Genomic DNA, 16,498 nt, shown 5'->3' on the forward strand with positions numbered 1-16,498 from the left:
AAATTGACATATTATTGTATACGACGAGTTAACCTACTAAATACTTTTGTTTCCCTACCCCCTCTAAATTTAAAAATTATTGCCTTTTTTTTACCAATGTCATTGTTATTGTTAATTGTAACTGTCAATTAATTTTGTGCCCGCTTCGTTAAAAAGAAAAAGAAACGAGAGAAAAGAAGAAACAACTAGCAGAAGTACTCATGAGATTTAGAAAACTATACAACATAAACACACATGAAATAACATGTTCTTCAGAAAAACTTCATAAAAAAACAACTTACTTTCAAACATTTCTTTCTCTCGTAAAATAGTACTTAATATTTAACCACAAGTACATAAATACGCTATTTTAACAATTTTGATTGTTGTGCCATCTATAGCTGACAGATTCAACAGTTTCTTCGTCTTTGATTGGTTAGTTAGAAACGAGGCACACAGTTTAAACCCTCACTTTAATCTTTATTTTTTATTCCCATTGCGAATGACTATGATGAGCACGATTTTAATTAAGTGAACGGTAATTATTTGCTTATATTTTTTAATCTAACGCCTTAAATTTTTGAAGTTTGTTTGTTGTTCCTACATCTTCGCTTACGAATTAAAACCTAAAATCTGAAGTAGCGATTAAGATGGAGCTTTTACACTAATTCTAATAATATATCAACCATCAATATTGTCAAGTTATTGGAACAATGGAAGAAAAATTTAAGTTTGGAGTAGGTCAAGAATTATTTTATAACCGTTGGTAAAATTTGAGAAATTAAAATGTAAAAAAGAAATCTTTAATAAAAAATTAACTTTCAAAAGTAAAAGTACGAAGGTGTGTCTAGAAGTAGAACAGTTGAGACTATCTGTTTAATGCACAGTATAATGCGTTTCACTTTCAAAGACATTTTAAAATATTAAATAATAAATTAATCTTTAAGATCAACTATTCAAGGTTCTAGTCTAGGTTTTCTTTGTAAGAGGCTTTGAATTTGGTAAGGAAATGACCCTAGAAGAGATTCTCTAAGCATGTTGACAAATTAATTTTATGTGGTGAGGTCTAAAGGAAAAGAAAACCAGAATATAAAGATAATCATACTAGGATATTGTAAAAACAAGTAATTTAGTGGAAAGTACTACACTGTACCTCAAAGCTAAATGTGCAAGTAATGGGAGTTCTAAGGAATTATTAACTGGATACAAAGAGTTTTTGAGGCTAAAAAATACAAGGGTGAAATTTGCTAGGAATGCTTTTCTATTCTAGATGTGAAAGAGAAAACTTTAAGAAGAGTACAGGGAAAAAATTACTAAAAGCTTTTATTGACAAGGTATCTGGAGGATTAGTAGGATAAAAGCTTCTGATTTCATTGTACTATATTATGAAAACAGTAGCATGAGACCCCACAAATTAAGATAATTTGTTTTTTAAGCTAGTGATTTGGGTTTATGTAATTAGAGCTGACACCTTGTAAGAGGGGAATCATTTTTGTGCTTAAAGGACTAAATAGATGCTGGAGTCATATCTGAATTTTCCATTTCTTAACCCTTAAACAGCAGGAATGTTGTAGGTAGTAGCATCAGTTGATGATGGCTGCTGTTTATGGGTTAAACTAGTGTCCTTTCATCCTGTTATTTTCAGAATATAGCATAAAGCTCAGAATATCTTTGTTTGTTCAGTTAAATTAACTGAAGAAAATGTCTTCTTACATGAAAATTATGAAAGACCTGAAATGGAAGATACCTTATATGAAATAATGTATTCTAATATATATGAATAAAAGTATACTCAATTACCTATACCCATCAGTAGATTGATTTTCAGTTTTAATTAGGTTGCTTGCTCTAATTGGAAGTTAATATTTAAAGAGTTTTCATGCTTGTAATACTAAAGAAGAGATTTTCAAGTTTTTAATGTTTTGTTTCTATAAAATTATCTTTGTAAGTTTATTTTAATGTAGCTGTTTTAATAACATTTCAGAAACATTTGTAGAATAAACTTTCTGTCTCTGTCAAAATTTATTCTAAATACTTGAAGAAGCTAACCAAATAAATAATATGGCCTTTATCTTTTAGTAGCATCTTACACTGGGTGTTTCCTGGTCATTTGAAGATTATTGCTAATGTGATTCCCATATTCAAAAAGAAGTATTTAGAGGTGATCTGGGAACTAGAAGACTGCTTCATCAATCAAAGGCAACTAATTTCAAAGGTCAACCATCTTGTTAGAAAAATAAAATTCTTTAAATTGAGGTTGATCCCTGCTCTGTCAAAATTGATATTGGTGCTCATCTGCCCTGCTATTATCCTCATGAAGTATACAGATATTTTAAATTTCCTTGACAATCACAAAAATCTCACTCAGATCCTCTTTAAGATTTTTGCTAGTTCTTTTACAACAACTTTTATTTTTCAGATATCACCCTTGTAGTCTCCCCTTACTCTAATGCTTGTTTAGCTAGATATATGTGTTTATGGATATGAAAGACTACAACTAGTTTTTTATTGATGGAGTGAATGATGGTTGGTCATTGTATTTTGACCAATGTTCCGAAGCAGGAAAAAATGTTCAACTCGTGTTCTTTATCAAAATACAAATATTTACATTGTTGAAAACTTACCTGTAAAATGGAAGATAAAATGGTTTGGATATTTTATTCCATATTGTAATTTCAGATAATTAAATTTTAAAATATATATAACAACTGTTACAATTAATTTCGTGGATATTGAGGAAGTTTAAGGCTGCAGAAGAGTTATTAACATGTTGAAAAGATATAGTTGAATTACTAGAATAATGCAGTGTCATGTTTAAATCAGTTAAGCTGTGAAAAAAGATGCGAGACTTGTTTATCCTGAAGTATAAACAAATGTGAGGCTTGATTCAGATGTTAAACATATTTATAGGTTTGGAGAATCTATGCATACAGTTTTAATTGAAAGAGAAGGGTGTAATATGAACTTGAATATTAGTGGTAACCTGTTTAAATGTTCTGTAGCTTTAACCTCTTCAGTGTCAGGCTTTTGTTTTGCTTTTCACATATTAATTAAACATAATTTCAAATGATTTATTATATTTTTACACAAAGCATCCTCATTAAATGTTGCATATCTGGATTTATACATAGTGTCTATATTATTTCAATGAAACTACAGTAGGAGTACTCTTCTCCAGTGCTTTTGGTAAATAATTCAGAAAAAAAATCTTTAGAGAGCAGCAAAAACAGCATTTCTAATCCTATTTAACATGTACTTATTGTAATACATGATAACTTGCAAATAACTTTGGACAGATCAACATATAAGAAATGTTTTACCTAATTTAATATGGGCAAATATGTTTTGAAATGTTACGAAGTTATCTTCAGAAAATTTTAATTTGTTTTTCAGCATTATAAGCATTATATATAGACACAAACAAGTTGACATACATATTTGTAAAAAAAAAGCTCACCTGATGTTGCTAGTCTGTATGTAGTTAGTTTTTTTTTTAATTTTGTAAGATGTATTTTAATGGTGTGAAAGGTAACACACACACACACACACACACACACACATATTTTAGTGAAATTAAATAATTGCATCCAAATGAAGCTGAATAAACAAAGTCATGAAGGACTGTGTTAAAAACAGCAAATCCCAACCTCTGATTATTTATATTGTAATATACTGTGTTATATTGTAACTTGTACCATTGGGTCCTTTTTTAAAAATATGAAGCATATTTTGTTTCATATTAATGCATTTTGCTTATTGCTTAAATTTATGGTTATATTTAAATAAATATACACATGGGCATAATCTATACACTTAATAGCTAGAATGGAGTGAATAAAGTCTGTTTCATTTATTTTTCCTGTGTTTCCTATGACATAACATTGTTTACATTTATTTTTAGAAGTTAGAAAAGTAGAAATAGGCTTATATCCTTCAAAGTATTTTGTAGTTTGCATGCTGATTTATTTTTTCATCCATTAGCTCAAGAATATGAAAGATTTGAAGCAAATAAATAACTATTGTTTTTGCCACAAAAACCTTGTTATTCATAATACTGAAAAAACTCAAAGTATGGGTACAAGGGACAGAGATGAAAAACCAAAATATTTGGAAACCAACTTGAAATCTATGCTACATTGGACTGGTTCAACTCCTAAAAGTCGATATAACTGTGCAGCTTTTTCATACAGTACTGAAAATCAGTGTTCAGATGATAATCATAATATATTGCCATCTATCTCTAAAAATCTTGATGTAGTGTCATCCACAAAAAATACTCCAGCAAAGTTTGAAGCAGTGGGAAAGCAGTTACCTCTCACAAAGAAGGCTATGAATGAAAACTCAGCTGATGCACCTTTTAATCCATTTTACATAGAACCAGACACACTACACCTGCCAGCATTCTCTCCATCTGTATTTGCTACGGTAAAGGGAAACAAAAGTGAGGAGGTAGGTTATCCTACACATGTTTATTGACTTTATTATATAAAACTTGAATACACTTTATTTTCTACTCAAGAATGTTAGTGGACAATAACTTTGTATCTATGGAAAAACAATGAATAGTAACAAACTGTGAGGAGTCCAAAGTTAATTTTATGCAAAACAATTGTCAGGTGGTTGGTTATGTGAGGACTAGCATATTTCAGTTTTGTATGAAATTAAAGGGAACTTAATTTTCAATTAACAGTTTAAATAACATCAGTTTGTCTAAAGAGACCTATACTGATTTTGAAGTATATCAGGACTTCAATAAAAACATTTTAACATTTCTAAGACCTCAAGGGCCATAGGTTGGCTAGAAGCTGGTCAGAGTTTCTGCAAAACCCCTCAGTATGGATTCCTGTAAGTGGTGAGAGGACTTCTTATGGAAGGTTCTGTTCTTTCAGTTTACCTCCTCTGGGATCTAAACATCTTCGCATGTTTGCCATATCTGGTGACCCATGAAGGGGAGGAGAGAATCCTGGTGGTTGAGAAGTCCAACCCTAACACACTACTTTGGCCTTGAATTCCTGTAAATGGGCAGCCTTGGGGTAGCCCCCTTGGGTCATTTGGCTTGTCTACTTGGGCTAGGGTCAACCAAGTACCAGTGGTGGTTGTTCTCAACAGGTGTTGTGGACATGGTATCTGGTGCTGATGTTTGGGTATAGTGCTCATGAAATGCTGGCATCGTTGCAGTATCCTTGTTTGGCATTGTAGTGTGACCTCTTGTAGGGCTCCATGGTGGGTGGGGTCAGTGGGCACTAAAATATTCCCATTTTTTTTTATGGATCCTTCAAATTAAAACTCAAATAGTGACAACAGTCCATAGCAATCTTCAACATCTGTAACACCTGTTGTACCTCATTTTCTTGTATACATTCTCTTTCAGACAAATTTTAGGGCAGATGTCTCCCTTTTTTATTCAGCAGGAACAAAAGGGACTTGCTGTCTCTTCAAAGTCAGTAAAGAAGCTTTCATCTGGTGACATATTGATGGAAACATCTACATCTTAACACAGTGAACTCCTCTTGCATTCAAAGGTGATTGGAGATATACCTATTGAGGTTACACCTCATGCTACTTTGAATTCATCACAAGGAATTATTGTTGAGATGGATTTGAAGAGTATCCTTGAGTTAAAGATTCTCAGTGGTTTTTCTACCCAAAGAGTTTTTGCAGTGAGTCATATCTTCACTCCCAAAGGTGGAATTATGGTGCCAACCAATGTCTTCATTCTGACATTTACATCACTGCATCCACTTGCCACCATTAAGGCAGGTTATCTTAATTGGAGGGTATGGCTATCCATTCCAAACCCTCTCAGATGTTTCCAGTGTTAGCAGTTCAGTTACTCTCAGACATCATGTTATGGTTCCTTGACATGTGCTTGTTGTGGTGGCAAGGACCATGATGCCTATGAGTGTGAAACAGGCCTGCATTGCATCAGTTGCAGTGGCTTTCATTTCTTCTACTTTAGTTCTTGCCCTAAATGGTTGAAAGAAAAAGAGGTCCAGCATTTGAAAATGATTCAAAACATTACTTATCCTGAGGCTCAAACATTGTTGTCTACCACTTCATCTTGGACATATGCTGCTGCACTTTATACCACTACTACAGTGAGAGTGCAGACAGATCTTTCTGTGCCTCCAAAAGAATTGTTCTCAAACCAAGTGAAAAGTCTTTTGGCTTCCATTGTCAAAAAAGTTGATGAATCAACATCAGCACCCATCTCTGTCTGTCACATACATTCCAGCAAATCCCAAGATCCACTTCCTTTGGTTTGGCGTACAAGCATTTCCTCAGTTACATCTTCTCCCACCCCAAGATGCAATATGATCATTTGTTCACATCCTCAGTTGCTGGAATCTTCTTCCAACATCAAAACCTGCCAAATCGACCAAGGCACGATCCATGGAAGTCGACAGACCTCCTCGAATAAAGACAATAAAGAAAAAAGACATGGTCATAAACAGAAGGGTTTTCCACCCAATTTGCCTACACAAAAATAAAAATGGCCACCGTGAGACAATGGAACTGTCGAGATTTACGTTCTAATCTGGATGATACCAAAGCACTGATTGCTTTCTACCATCCTGTATGTCTTTCTTTCCAGGAAACATTTTTGAAACCTGCCAATACAATTACCTTTTGGCAGTTTTCTTTGTACAGAAATGGCAGGCTGTGTGATGGACGAGTGCATGGTGGGTTGGCACTGTTGGTTGATCAGTGTGTGCCCACCCTGTCTTTGCCACTCAACACACCCTTGGAGGCCGTAGCCATCCATGTTTCCTTGGGTCATACCATCATTGTTTGTTTTGAAACTTGTTTTGCATAAAAATAAGTTTGGAGATGTCATTGACATTATGTAATGGTTGGCAATCTTGTCAGCATATAGCCAATATTTATTGGAATGCAAGTTTAGTAAGTTTAAGATATGGGAATGTAGGCTTGTTTTAGATTTAGTGTAATACTTCATATTGCACTTGTAGGAGATATAAAAAAAACAATGAAAGTATTAATAGAACTGTTAATAAATTTGTTTTTATAATCTATAAGAAAATGTGTATTCTTGAAGAATATTGCATTTTTTTTACAAGAAATTTGGTTATAAAATAGAGATTAAGTTTACTTGTCAAAGAGAAGAGATAAGGTCTTTATAAAAGAAGCAAAGCTTTATTATGTTATAACTATTATTAACTCCTACAAAACGTATGTAGAGTTTAAACCTTTGTAGTAATTACAGTATACCCTGAAAAAAATAAAACTAAAACAGTTAGTACTTGGTAAGTAGTTGGGTACTTTAGTACAGAACTAAGAACTTGTATTTAGTGGTAAAGGTTGTGATGTTTGCATAAATCTAAAATATAAAGTTACCTGAATAATAGTGACTTTGAGGGACTGATTGCTTTGTTGTCACATTTTTCATATTTGTGTCAATTCATAATTTGTGAGCGGTATCATGAAGAATAATGACTTCATGACTGACCTTGTACTTGAATTCTCATCTAAGAGTTCATACACTTGATCATATAGATTTAACAGATAAAATTCATATTCATATTATTCACATCATGACAACTTGTACTATGTGAATTAATTTCCTGTACATCTTTCAGACTAAACCTTTCAGATGGTCTATTGATCAGTTGGCTGTATTAAAACCAGCAGATATTGATGAAACATCCCAACAAGATACTTATTGTGTGTGAGTATTCTTTGTGGTTAGTTTCTTTTTTACTTTTCAAAGACAAACATGACTCTTTCTTTTTCTTTGTTTAATTTGAAGTTTTTTGCAACCAAAGTGGAATAATTTTTTAATTTTGTTAACTCTCAAATTGTTTCTATACCATTTACAATTAATGGAGCCCACATATTACAATAATGTTTAACATCAAATGTCATGTTCGTGCCAGTTCCAATAATCAGTATGAAGCACTGATCTAAAATTGAGAAATAGCTTAATTTTTAGTAAAAAATAAAAAAGGAAGCATGGTTCAGGCAATAATAATGTTAATTGTCATATTTTTTTTACTTTTATTTAAATTAATGTGAGGGGGTTTGTTCAATACAGGATTTTTAATAATATAAAAGTCATTGATGCATAAATAGTTTAGAAAAGGTGGTAAAAAAACTGATGGAATCTATACTATTCTATGGTTAAACTAGATTAAGGATATGGTTTGTGGTTTTCAGTAACTTGATTACTGTAATTAGATTGTTTATTCTAATATTTCAAGAAGGCTGAATATAAAAATGCTGGAGAATAACATACTGAAGAAGGCTTCTGATACTAACAACCTACACAGTGCAAAAATTAGTCCTTGAGAGTTTTAAACTTTCAATTTGTTTATTTTATTTATTGTTTAACTCGGGAGAGAAAAGTAGCTAAAACACATTTTTGGAATTAATTTACTTAAATGCCAAAACAAGTATCCATAGTTTTAAACTATAGGGACATAACCTCCATCCTCCTTCGATGGCAGGGGTAATAAGGTTAGAATTTCTTAAGTGCAATAAAGTACAGAGAATGATATCAAGATCATTTCATGTTTAAAGAACTTGATGTCTTGAAGTAATATATTTGGTATAATGTTCAATAAAATAGATATTAAAAGAAAAACTGAAGTCAGGAAAAGTCTATGTATACTTATTTTGTTTTTTAGGCAATATTAATTTTTATTTTTGTAGGGAAGATGAACTAGTAGAAGTAAGAGCTCAACAGGCCATTGAGAAATTCTTCTCCCAGAAACACATTGTGCCATCCCCTTGGACAGCTCCAACCAAACACGTGACCTTCTCACCAAATTTGGCTTCTACAGCATGTAAGCTACTTTCAATGCTATGTACAATTGATAAGGATAAAATCATTTTTAAACACAAATATTTAGAACAAATACATATGGAATTAGAATAATGTTTTATGGTTCAACAAATATGAGCTGTTTCTAAAGATTCACCACATGTAATGCACTGAATAATACTAAATTCTGTACAGGATGAACATTGCACATCAGCAGTTACTGAAACACTGTTTTTGCTCTAATGAACATACTTCACATAAATGTTTTCAGTATTATATCCTTAAAAACTGTGGTTAATGAATATATAAAGTACAAGATAAATGTAACTAATTTGGTTGAAAAATAGTATAAATGATCTAGCTTGAGCAAGTTTGTTATTTTCCAGATTACACAAAATTAGACGAATCTCTGAACTCAAGTGAGCAATGTGTTGAACAGTTAAAAATCTCTAAAAAAGAAGGTAGGTGTGACTAAAGAAATGTTAGCATCTTATGTTTTACTTATTTGTAACAAGAAATACTTATCTTCAAAAACCGTAAGGTGTGATATTAAAGCCAACAGCAAAGATGCCCAACTGATGAATCAATTTATTTAAATAGGTTTGCTTATTACTGGTTTTATTTTCATTTTTAATGTAAGTAGCTAGCTTCTTCTGATTAACAAAAATCAACAACAACAAAGTAATATCTGTTATGAAATTGTACATCTTAATTTTTAATTTCTGACAGATACATTACATTCTTGTTCAGTGCAGCGAAATATATGCTCACAACTTACCAAGAAATTCTCACTTACTCTACATTTCAACCTAGTTTAGCTACAATGTAGCATGCAACAACCCTTTACCAATAGGGGAATGACATTTTCCTGTCGCAGCTGACTTCCTCTTTATTGTAAATGTACGTGATTAAGGGACCTCCCAGGGAAAGTTTTTTTTCTTTCAGTTTACCTCCTCTGGGATCTAAACATCCACTTACATGTTTGCTGTGTGTGGTGACCTGTGAAGGGGAGGAGAGGATCCTGGGGTTTGATGGGTCCAACCCTAACATGCTGCTTGAGCCTTGAATTCCTGTAAATGGGCAGCCTTAAGGTGGCCCCCTAGGGTCATTTGGCTGGTCCACTTAGGCTAGTGTCAACCAATAACCAGTGTTGGATGTTCTCAAGAAGCTTCAATCTGGTGATATATTGGTGGAAGCATCCACATCTCAACACAGTGAACTTCTCTTGCATTGAAAGGTGATTGGAGATATACCTATTGAGGTTATGCCTCATGCTACTTTGAATTCATCACAAGGAATTATTGTTGAGATGGATTTGAAGAGTATCCCTGAGTCAGAGATTCTCGGTGGTTTTTCCACCCAAGGAGTTTTTGCAGTGAGTCATATCTCCACTCCCAAAGGTGGAATCATGGTGCCAACCAATGTCTTCATTTTGACATTTACATCACTGCATCCACTTGCCACCATCAAGGCAGGCTATCTTAATTGGAGAATTGGAGGTTATGGCTATCCATTCCAAACCCTCTCGGATGTTTCCAGTGTTAGCAGTTCAGTTACTCTCAGACATCATGTTATAGTTCCTTGACGTGTGCTCGTTGTGGTGGCAAGGACCATGATTCCTATGAGTGTGGAACAGACCCTCATTGCTTCAGTTGCAATAGCTCTCACCTGTCCTATTTTTGTTCTTGCCCTGAATGGTTGGAAAAAGAGGTCCAGCATTTGAAGATGAATCAAAACATTACTTACCCTGAGGCTAGAAACTTTATTTCCACCACTTCATCTCGGACAGATGCTGCTGCACTTTGTTTCACTACTATGGTGGGAGTGCAAACAGATCTCTGCCTCCAAAAGAATTGTTCTCAAACCAAATGAAAAGTTTTTTGACCTCCATAGTCAAAAAGTTGATGAATCAATATCAACACCCATCTTTGTCCCTGACATACATTCCAGCAAACCCCAATATCCACTTTCTTTGAATCTGGGTATGGACATTTCCTCAGGTACATCTTCTCCCACCTCAAGATGCAAACAAAACAATCATTCATTAACGTCCTCAGTTGTTGGAATCCCCTTCCAACAACAAAGACCTGTGCAATTGGCCTAGGGCAGGATCCATGGAGGTCAATAGACCTCCTTCAAATAAAGACAATAATGAAAAAAGATGCAACAGTAAACAAAAGGGATCTCCATCCAATTCATCTACACATAAATAAAAATGGCCACCTTGATACAAGGCTGTGTGATGGATGAGTGCATGGAGGGGTGGCACTGTTGGTTGATCAGTATGTGCCCACCCTGGCCTTGCCACTTGACACACCCTTGGAGGCTGAAGCCATCTGTGGTTCCTTGGGTTATACCATCATTGTTTGTTCTCTCTACCTGTCACCTAGAGAGAGACATGATGAATCAGACCTTGATGCTCTCAATGAACAGTTGCCATTTCCATTTTTAATCCTAGGGAACATTAATGGACATTATCCCCTCTGGAGAAGCTCTGACGTTGATGGGAGGGGTCGCTCTGTAAAGCGTTTGCTGTCTAATAACAACCTTTTTCTTTTCAGTAGCAGTTCTACTTATTTTCATGCACCTAGTCAGTCCTTTACTGCTATTGATCTCTGAATTTGCTCCCCTTCATTATTTTCCCACTTTTCATGGAGAGTTGACAATAACCCACAATGCAGTGATCATTTTCCTATAATTTTGAGAGAGACTGGCCGTAGTCGATGCCACTCAACCCTCGTGCCCCAGTGGAATCTGGATCATGCAAACTAGCTTTCTTTCACTGCTCTTGCAGAACTTGATCCTGCCATCATCTGTAAGCTGTCAATAGGTGACTGTGTGACAGTAGTGACTGACTGTATAACACAAGCAGCTGCTCAATGTATTCCTAAAACCTACATGTTTTACTATATCTTTGTCTGTGGTGGAATTCTGCCTGTCACATGGCACAGAAGGCTCAGAAATGGGCCTGGAATACTTTCCATAGATATCCCACACTATCGCACTGCATCGCTTTCCAAAAGGCCCATGCACATGCTTGGTGGGTAAGATGTGAAAGCCAGTAGGAATCTTGGATTAAGTTAACAATCAGCATATATTCTGCCACCAGTTCCAAAGTCACATGGGACAAGATTTGAAAAGTCAGTGGGCAATATAATTTTGTCAGAAAGTAGCTGATGCCCAGAGCATTACCAATACTCTAGGTGAAAACTTTTGCCAGGTATCTAGCCCTTCTGCTGCTTCTTCCACCTTCTTAGCTATCATGACTCAGGCAGAGGGATCACCTATTTCTTTTCAAACTGATTGTCTCTACGACTATAATCATCCCTTTACACTGGTGGAACTCAAATTGGCCCTTCATCAATCTGGTAGTACATCAGTTTGGCCTGATGATGTACACTAGGAATTTCTGTACTATCTACTTGGGGAGTGGATTGATGTTTTATGCTAAAGATACATCATTCTCTTATTTGATCAATCCTAGACTATTAATCACTGGTCTTTGGCTCTGCCAGACCCTCATCCTTAAAGATGCTGGACCCTATTAATCATCAAGGACTTTGGCTCTGTACTGGGGCTTTCTGCACTTCCCCAGTTCAGAGCTTATACATAGGCTCATGAACCTTCTTTGCACCTCTGCCATTTGCAACATTCTTTACTATATGTTTCAAAACTTCATTCCTTACCAAAGCATCCTACCAGGGGTAGTGTTTTCCTTCCTCAGTGGGCCATACTTTTTCAGAACAGATGATCTGTCATTGCTCCTTTTGATCTTCATATCCAGGCACAGTTAGTTGAATTGGGTCTGTCCTTGGATAACATTGCTGTATTCACTGGTCAGCCCATCCCACCATGGCTTCTTACAGTCCCCAAATGTGACCTATCTTTAAGACATCTGAGAAAAGCAGACACTCTCAATTGGAAATACTGTCTGCAATTTGCTGAACATCTTTCAAACTATCCTTCCATTCTTATTTATACAGATTGTTCCAAATCAGATGACTGTGAGGGCTCTGCCATGGTTTATTGTGGTTCAGTGGTTGCATGCAGAATACTCTCTACAGCTTCTGTGTTCACTGCTGAACTGTACGACATTTCTCTTGCTCTGAATCACATAGAAGCTAAGCAGTACTCGAATTACACTATTTATACTGACTCTCTTAGTTCTCTACTGACCCTGAAATTGCTTCACATTAGTTCTTATCCTGTTCTCACCAATCAAACCTGATTGGCCTATTTCTCTTTGACATCTATTTCTATCCAGTTTTTCTGGATACCAGGCCACGTTGGTATTTGCGGGAACAAGCTCGCTGATGCTGCAGTTAAATCTATCTGCTCTAGTACTATCACTGCTGTTCCTGTTCCATACATGGACTATGGTCCTGTATTCAAGGCTCGGCTCCATGCCAATTGGGAGTCAACTTGGAGTAAGCAATGCGAAAACAAGCATTTTCAAATAAAATCCTATATTGGACTTTTTTGTCTTGCTTTTGTAAGGATCAGAAAACGGAAGTTTTCTAAGTAGACTATACACTGGTCACAGTTTTTTAACTTATCATTTCTTTTTATCTGGAACTGAAGCCCTGGTGTGTAGTTGGTGTAACAATCAGGTCAAAATTAGTGACGTTTTACTTTCTTGCCATTGTTCTGTCCCAAGGTTTATCCATAATGTTAAACAGTGTTATTGGTGATGGTGACACTGTCCACCTTCGAAATGTTTTTAGTTTTTAAAGGCCATTAATCTTTTTAATGCCATTTAAGTTTTTTAATTTATACATTAGATCTTTTTTAATGTTGTTCTCTTTTAAGAATCAAAGTCCATATAGTTCAATTTTAAATTAGAAAATGACCATAACGTAAAATAACTTGAAACCAAGTCTGGAAAGGTCAATTTCAGGTGACTGACAGTGTTTTTGTACTTACCTGTTATTCTTCCTGGCGAGTTATGATAATTACAATTATGCTACAGAAGGTTGTATACTACTTGTATTACTGTAGTTTTTCTCTTAACATTGTAGACTAGATGTAAGCATTGGTTTTATGCTATTTATGTTTTTGTTTTTAAACTTTGTTTTGTTTTACCTTAATTTCCTTTTATGAATTTTACTAAATTTACTTTAATTCTAACTTTTTACCAGATGTTTGATGCAGATAGCCTAGCTGCTTTGTGCCATAAAATACTAAATCAACCAACCAACCTTGGTCTTCCTGGATAGGGTCACAGGTATGCTATCCTTTGTTTGAATTGCTGGTTTAATAACTCCATCCTTCTTGCATTTGACACTTTCCTCAAAATATTTTATTTCCCCTCCCATTCATCTCTAGATTTAGATGCTTAATTTTCCCACTTTTGTTGGATTCTAAACCACCCTTATTCATTATCTTCACTCCATTCACCTCCTCACAGATGCTATCAATTGATTGACCCCTCACACGCTCTTTGGAGAATACTTGTATTCTTATTTTCTCCACATTGATGTATGTTATCCTCCTTGGCCCTTTTTTTCCAAACATGGCTTCTCTGTTGTTGAGATTTCCTGGGTAGGAACACTCTAACTTGTGTAAATCTACCCACGGTCTACTTAAGTCATCTTTATGTGGCTCCTTTTCTACATAGGCTGACTTTTTAAGATTTTCCTGATTCATTGGAGTCATGGGTGCAACTGCTTAACAACACTTCTATTTTTTCTTGGCCTCTCAACTGTTGCAGTCTTCACCTGTGTCTATTCTTATTTCCCATTTCACTTTCCTATGTTTTGGTAGCATGTTTTTTTATTATTCACTTCCAAAACCCATGCAGTACAGGTGATTATCCCATGAATTCTGGCATACTTGGCCAGTTTCAAGCACCTATGGCAAATTTTTACATCCTATCTGTGAATGATTTAGGGACAATCAAATGATTTATTTTTAAATTCTTTAACTCTTTTCCTTGTTATTCTTTATAATGCCAGCAGTTCAGACACTCCTTCTCAAGAACACTGCAGTATGGGCAATTCCCAGAACAGCATGGGACTGGCATCCAGTGATTGACTTATTTCAGTCATCTCATCATCCTTTCCTGTTTCCCCATAGTTATTCTTCACATTACAATAAACATTTACTCAGGGTATGTGAATGATATAGGCAGATATCTCAAATGCTTGCCTGCACATCCCTATTGCCTCATCATCCAGATGGTACCTTTGTTATGTATACGGGGGTTATATTTATCAGTTTGGCGTTACCTTTCAATGTTGAATCTGTGCCATACATTTTGTTGATTGGACAAAACCTTTGTTTGACTATTTCATACACAAGTTTCATGATTACATGGATAACTTGCTCTTATTAACTTCATTCCAACATAATTCTCTCTAATGCTTTTTTGAGAAGTACTTTGTGGGATAATTTATTAAATTGTGATTATCCTTTTCCCCAACACAATGTATTGTACATTGTTCATCTAGGAGTATTTTTTCCACCCCTTTCTCAGCCTGGACCTGCATTCTCTTTTGCAGATGTGAGCTTACATGAAAAGCCTTGTATCCTAGTGTTGTGTTCACGTGCTCACTCTTTACTGGGAATTTCTTCATGAATGGGATCTTCCTCTGAATTCCATTATTCATTTTCCCTCCCTTACTGTAAGTTACTTTGATTTAGTTATTCAACAGAGACAATGCCATGGTAGGTGTTCCTCTTCCACCTCTACAGTCTGTGTTGTGTTAGTTTACAGAAACTTCTTTTACAGGTTGCAGAGTGAGTATGGATTTTTATCAAGTCATTGTTCACTGCTATTCAATCAAGACTTAACACACATTAATTCTCAAGCTTTTTCAGTAGTTGATTTTTAGTGTACTCCATCTGGAGTTTGATTCCACTACCCCTATTTTGGTTTCCAGTACCTTTTCCTTTGTCTTCGTCAGTAGATGCTTTCAGTCATGATTGGAATAACCTTTTCCAGTATGCCATCTTTGTATGTCTTCTTTTCTGGATTTCATCCATTACATTCTGTGTAATGTCCACCTGATAACACCTTACTGGCCAGAGTAAACTTGGTTTCCAGACCTTACCCTCCTCACCATTTTCTCTTTCCCAGTCATTTCTCTTTTAACCTCAGTTGACAGTGTTTCATTCTTAATTGCTACACTCTAGTTTCACACAGTTTTATCTTGTCCCTTACAAAGTAGTCTGGACTATCCACACATAGAATTTCTAACTTTTCTCATTCCATATATCCTTCATTCTTCATGTTATACCCAAAAAAATGGCATGTTTATTGGTGTTCGTTACTGCACCATAATTACTTTCTTTCCTGTCCATATATTTCTTGTCTCCAAATAGTTACCTGAATGTTCATCAATGGCTTTTCTGTATCTACAATTGCTGGTTATTGAACAACCTTGTCCAGTGTGCATTCCTACCCTACTAGTTTATTTTATTGCATTCTTTCCAGATCCTTCAACATCCTCCTATGCTCCTTGCAGATTGGAATCTTCATGTCATTCTTTACACCCTCACTCAAACTCTATTTGAACCATTGGCTATTTGCTTCCTATACCTTTACAACCTATTTCCTATTCCTTTTGCCTGTGGTTGTTGGAGGTCGGATGTTTTTGACAATAATATAACATATTTCCTTTATTATTTCACCCATGTTTTTCTGTATTTAAATCAAAGTTTTCTACCCAGTATGTCAGTGAATCATAGGTGGAAAAATCAGTATATAAATGTTGTTGTCCTATTTTCTATTTATTT

General features: G+C 35.1%; 1 protein-coding gene across 3 annotated transcripts in view; it reads left to right on the forward strand.

Moving 5' to 3' along the window:
* The first annotated feature begins 390 nt into the window (after positions 1-390).
* The window catches only part of LOC143249270 (uncharacterized), a 29,690-nt gene continuing 13,582 nt past the window's right edge, over positions 391-16,498 (forward strand). The window contains exons 1-6 of one of the 3 annotated variants that reach the window (XM_076498805.1): positions 391-517; positions 2,059-2,194; positions 3,961-4,428; positions 7,578-7,666; positions 8,650-8,783; positions 9,148-9,222. In XM_076498805.1, coding sequence (XP_076354920.1) covers positions 3,970-4,428; positions 7,578-7,666; positions 8,650-8,783; positions 9,148-9,222 — 757 coding nt within the window. In that variant the 5' untranslated portion in view covers positions 391-517; positions 2,059-2,194; positions 3,961-3,969. The remainder of the gene's footprint in view (positions 518-2,058; positions 2,195-3,960; positions 4,429-7,577; positions 7,667-8,649; positions 8,784-9,147; positions 9,223-16,498) is intronic. The other 2 variants (XM_076498806.1, XM_076498808.1) reach the window with 2 other exon arrangements.

This window comes from Tachypleus tridentatus, chromosome 4 (assembly GCF_004210375.1).
Source record: "Tachypleus tridentatus isolate NWPU-2018 chromosome 4, ASM421037v1, whole genome shotgun sequence".
NCBI classification, from domain to species: Eukaryota; Metazoa; Arthropoda; class Merostomata; order Xiphosura; family Limulidae; genus Tachypleus; species Tachypleus tridentatus.